Below are 5,425 nucleotides of genomic sequence, written 5' to 3' on the forward strand. Positions count from 1 at the left end.
TGGTGAAGCAGATGCAGCCCCCAGCACAGATGCACAATAATAATGCTCCAACCAGGGAGCGCGGGCCCAGTTTGGAACACTTTGAGTCAATGATGGGTCTCCTCTACTGCATATCAGAGTCACCATTTCCTGCACCCACGTAGTGCCTTTTAAGGAAAAATGAAGGGTGTAAAAACACAAATACAAACTTCAATAAATTTATGTTGAAATAGCTAAAACTTAGCTTTACAGAAAAACTCATTATTTTCTGAAGTTATTTAAAGACACTGAAGGTGTCACGATGCTCCACCATACCTGACTTGGGATAAGAGACAATCAGAATGTCTTGATCCTGAAATGGGAAACTGATGGCGAACTGCAAAGATTCCAGTGTGTGCAAGTGTCCAGGAAATGAAATCCCCTCAAATATCTCTGTGACATCCAACCTGTCCATCATTCCAAATCAGTACAACTAATCTATTTTCTTTTTCTATTTCAGCTCCCTGTTGCATTAACGTCTCGGTCCTCCACCACAGCCTGCTTCTGCTTGTCTCTCAGCTCTGTCTTAGTGGCAGTTTATATGAGCGATGATGAATGGTAAAATGACTCCAAACGCTGCAATGAAAAAACAGGAGGTAAATTAATTTGATTCATGGGTGTCCCTTTGTGTGTGTGCGTGTGTGGGTGTGTGCTGATTAACATATCAATTCTCAGTAACCCTTGGAAGTTCTGCTGAAGTCAATGCAGGGCAAAGTATATATATATATATATATAGATAGATAGATAAATATATCTGTTCACAGGTGTTACAGCTGTTAAGGTTGTTTTCAAGTCCACTTTCTGATATTGAGCTTACTGAGAAGACAGGTAAAAGATAACACTCAATGTTAATGAATTGTTCAGTTACACATGTGGTGATAAAAATACTGACTCATTATTAAATATTGATTTTCTTTTTTTTCTCAGTAAACCTTCCTTCAGCCCAATGGTGCTTGAATCTAAAATGTTTTGACAGAATGAAAAAAAAAAACTCTAAATAGAGTCATTTTCTTATGACAAAAAAGATGAAAAGAGTAGAAAATGTCATATACGTGATACGTCACTAGAGATGCATGTTGCCCAGGACATAGAAAATGTCATATAGGTCACTAGAGATGCATGTTGCCCAGGACAAGGTTATTGTCAAATCTGTCTCTCCTGTGCAAGTTTAGTTTAGTTTTATCACACTCACCTGTGTCCTGTGATTCCCTGTTGGCGAGACCCACTCTGTGCTGAGCAGCCAAAGGAGACAGACAACTGTAGGGAAGTGGACCAGTCAGTTCTCAGAAACAGAATGCAGTTGTTACTAAGATTAAATAATCTCTGCTGTAAGGATATCTTCAACATCTTCAATGTTTCTTGTCACTCAATATTCACTTTTCTTCTACGGTACATATATTTGTGTTGTCTTTATATATTGTGTCAGGAAACTTTCTCTGTTAGATAGGACTGTCTGTCAGTTCATACCCCCATTTCCTAACACACAAATAATTCAAATAAAGAGCAAATAAAAATCTTATCAAATAAAGAATCAAATACGATCTGTAAACACTCAGCATGCACACCTTTGTTTCCAGTACTTCTCCTTTTAGTACAGCATAACAACAGCATTTAATAACAGTATAAATTGATATGGAAACTCAATATAATGAATATATTGTAAGGATTGAATAAATGTATTTACATATTTCTGGATCTACTGTAGCTGTTTCTGTGCTTTTTGTTGCAGAATCAACTCAAACGGCAGTAATAGTTGAGATGAGTTGAAATAATTTGCGTTTTAATTACCTTGTTGGTGCAAAATGTCGGTTTAATATCCTTCAATTTAGTCTTAAAAATTAAGAACTATACATTTGTTTATCTGTCCTAGCTTTTGTCGACTGAAGAATTTGAACTTGAACCATTATGGTTGTGGTCCTGTGATAATTCCCCCTGCAAACATGTGGAAATCATCATAAATTTATTCCCACCAGCTCAGAGGGCTAAAATCTTCTGTCTGCGCCACACTCTTTACTGTATTCCCACCAGCTCAGAGGGCTAAAGTATGTTTCACATCCACATTAACTTCACACTCTCTTATTTTCTATCTTCTGTCTGCGCCACACTCTTTACTCTTTTATATCATTTTCCAGCTGCAGTTAAAAGCTGTAGCTTTTAGGAATGAGTGAAATCTAGGGGAAAAAATTGTGGACTACCCTTATTTTTGTTCCCATGATAGAAATAAATGTTATCTCTGTTAAATATTATGACTGGCTTGAATCCTGACAGTGTCAGCCCTGCTGGTAATCGCTCCAAGGTGTGTCATGGTTGTGTTGAAGGTTGTATATAATACACCAGCAAAGCTCTATTTGTTTTTGTTACACAAACGAAAGACATAATAAACATGAAATTAAAAAAATTACAGCGTAAATGGCATCTTATTTGGTTCTCACTATCAATTACTTCTTAATCACACACAGATAGAATAGAATATGTATTGTCTTTATTATCACTGTAACACAGGGGTACGACGAAATTGGGTGCTCCCACACAGCCACGATGCACCACAACAGGAGAAGAAAAGAACATATATACGACAATATATACAGAAAACCAACCTCGTAATGTAACCCATAAAGACACTGTAAAAAGATACCAGGAGGTAGTGCAGGTTGAGAGGAACAGAGGACATATACATAATAAATATTTTTAATACAAATTTTAATGATAAAATGGTGCATTTGTGCAAAATAAATTTTAAAGTGATCCGTGTCTGTAAACATGGTTGAGGTCGTTTTTTCCATTCGTCTGGTCGTGTTACCTGTTAATTAATGTAAAGTTATTGACCCGAGCGAGTACCAATAGGGTCCAATCACAACTGCGTCCCGGCGGGATTCGGACTTCGCTCCTTCGTTCCGCATCACCAAGGTTCCTCCTGGAAACTTTTCAAAACATATATACGTCCTGTACCGAACGGTTGTGGGCAAATACACTTACCAGTAACAGTACCGGTTTTACGAGTTCTGATGGTAAAATAACTAAACGGAAAAGAAGGAGGGACGTAAAGTGAGGCGATTTAAAGGCACTCAATTACTCACACGCCAAACAGTCAATCGATGTGTGTATAGACGTTACACGAAAATAGATAACCTGATTCGATCTGGTTCAGATTATTTTTCTAAACTTATTTATTTAAGAAAGTTTTGTGAGTTTAACAGAAATGCTGCGGAGGAATACTTTGACTTATCTGTTGGTAACACTGTGGCTCGCTAGCAGTATGTTCTCCTCAGCTGAGGATGATTTACTGACCAGAGCCATGCGGCTCATGTCTGAGACACCACTCGTTGACGGGTAAGTGAAAAATAATTCTACATGTTATTTGTATGAAGTCTGATATAGGCTGTTTGTCATGAAAACAATCATTACTTTTTTTAAATTCAATTTTGGTTTCAATTGGTCAGTGTTGACGCTTTCAATTTGAATAAATATATAAATAATTTAAATAATGATGGCTTAGGTAATATGAGACAGAATAGAGTGTACTTTTAAAATCACAGCTCTGTGCGTGTAAATGTACTGATATTTAACAGGTCTTTATGAAATTGCAGTGCACTTTTGCTCATCAATATGACTCCCAGGCCTAAATCAGAAGACCTGCATATTATCTGTATGTAACCCTAATCCTAGTCTTGTAAATCAAATATGATACAAATTGGTTTATAGAGCAAAATGTGCACAAACTGCAGAAGTAGTACATAGAGGAATAATCGCCACTTTGTGGGTGTGTATTTAGTGAAAAAACCTTTTTGAAATAAAATAAATGTATAATTCCATTTTATTATTCTGGAATTATGTGGTTAAATCCACAATTGATGTGAGAATCCATTGTTATCCCTTCATCACAACCTAGATATCCATCCATAACACACAGCTGTATACTGATTGACTAAGATATACATTAGAAGGCAGATTTATACACAATAAAAGTCAATGATTAATTAGAATTCATTTTTGCTCTTGAATATTTCATTTTTAAAAATTTTGGGACACTGATGTGGCCCCTTACTTTAACGACAGCAGCAGCAGTGGCGCTCAGCTCATTTGAGTTTGAGACCATTGGTCTAGAATAATATTAAAGAGAATCTCTGTCCCTTTTATTGCCAAAGTTGTGTTCTGATGCTACTTTGCAAAGTTTACTTTCTTATTTTTCAGTCATAACGATTTACCCTGGCAACTTCGAAAGCAATTCAACAACCAGCTCAATCAAGTGGATCTCAACAGCCTGGAAAGTACACACACGAACATCCCCAAGATCAAGGAGGGACGACTGGGAGCCCAGGTACACAGAGTAGGCTGTATGTGGAAAATGAAAATGTGAAAAAAAAGATTCTTCAAGAATTCTTTAAGAAAAGATGAAGCCCATAAAGTGGGGCTTTAAGGTGACAAAATGCTTCTCTTTTGCCCTAACCGAGGACTGATATGAGTAAGATTCAAAAGCTCTTTCTGTTGGGAAAAGAAAAAAAAATGGTGCAAAATCAAAACCTTTTGCACCCTCAATAATTGAAAAAAATTGAATCCACGTTTGGTTAACCTTCCTATTATATTAATGGTTCAATTTGAACCATTTCAGTTTTTGTGTTAAACAAAGTATTGGTTATCTCTTCTTTTTTTCTTGAAAACTGCTGTGCAAAATCTGGACACTTTAATGTGTCGTGGAATGACGGTGCGGGTCATTTTGACCAGACGGTGTAAATCTGTCATAGGCCCAGTTATTATTATTTTATTACTCTAAAATTACTCATGAGATATATACAGAAATGCATATTGTTTGCGTAGATTTGAAACAATCCATGATATTTTAGACATGTTACCTACTGCAGCTGTGTATGCTGAAGACTGTTTCCCCCCCACAGTTCAGTAACTCATGTCTGATTTCCCTGTTTCCTCCCCACAGTTCAGTAACTCATGTCTGATCTTCGCTCTTGTCTCAGTTCTGGTCAGCATACGTTCCTTGCGATACTCAATTCAAAGATGCGGTCAGACAAACACTGGAGCAGATTGACGTGGTCCACAGGATGTGCCAAAAATACCCAGACACTTTCATGTTTGCCACCAGTAGCCAAGGTATGTAGTTATCACGTGGGAAAAAGCAGCACCACCTGTGGTTTCTGGAATATAAACACCCATATTTCCTGTCTGGACAGATATCCTAACGGCATTCAAAATGAACAAGACAGCCAGTCTGATCGGAGTGGAGGGAGGTCACTCCATAGACAGCAGCATGGGCACACTACGGACCATGTATGATTTGGGGGTCCGTTATCTTACCCTCACACACTCCTGCAACACACCCTGGTAAGATTCAGCAGTTAAATAAGTGAAAGTACAAACATACTGTACATGCCAAGGTAGTAAGGCATGTTTTGGG

At 37.5% G+C, this 5,425-nt stretch overlaps 2 protein-coding genes across 2 annotated transcripts in view; one reads left to right on the forward strand and one right to left on the reverse strand.

Moving 5' to 3' along the window:
* LOC103378716 (sulfotransferase family cytosolic 2B member 1) overlaps positions 1-2,943 on the reverse strand; it is a 7,435-nt gene extending 4,492 nt beyond the window's left edge. The window contains 4 exon segments of the mRNA XM_074559982.1: positions 1-146; positions 295-594; positions 1,211-1,275; positions 2,819-2,943. The exon segment at positions 1-146 is cut by the window's left edge and continues 13 nt beyond it. Of these exon segments, the coding sequence (XP_074416083.1) occupies positions 1-146; positions 295-436 (288 nt within the window). The 5' untranslated portion in view covers positions 437-594; positions 1,211-1,275; positions 2,819-2,943.
* Positions 2,944-3,187: 244 nt separating this feature from the next.
* On the forward strand, positions 3,188-5,392 carry dpep1 (dipeptidase 1). The gene is made up of 4 exons (XM_008310022.3): positions 3,188-3,348; positions 4,210-4,336; positions 4,989-5,121; positions 5,202-5,392. Exons 1-4 carry the CDS (start codon positions 3,218-3,220, stop codon positions 5,354-5,356), a joined length of 546 nt encoding a protein of 181 aa, XP_008308244.2. The 5' UTR covers positions 3,188-3,217; the 3' UTR covers positions 5,357-5,392.
* Positions 5,393-5,425: the final 33 nt, after the last annotated feature.

The sequence above is a fragment of the Cynoglossus semilaevis genome, chromosome 5 (assembly GCF_000523025.1).
Source record: "Cynoglossus semilaevis isolate Cse_v1.0 chromosome 5, Cse_v1.0, whole genome shotgun sequence".
Lineage (NCBI taxonomy): Eukaryota > Metazoa > Chordata > Actinopteri > Pleuronectiformes > Cynoglossidae > Cynoglossus > Cynoglossus semilaevis.

Coding starts and splice junctions, on each gene's coding strand:
- dpep1 (XM_008310022.3), top strand. CDS start 3,218: ATGCTGCGGAGGAATACTTTGACTTATCTGTTGGTAACACTGTGGCTC. Junction 4,337..4,988: donor AGGGACGACTGGGAGCCCAG/GTACACAGAGTA, acceptor CTCTTGTCTCAG/TTCTGGTCAGCATACGTTCC. Junction 5,122..5,201: donor GTTTGCCACCAGTAGCCAAG/GTATGTAGTTAT, acceptor CTGTCTGGACAG/ATATCCTAACGGCATTCAAA.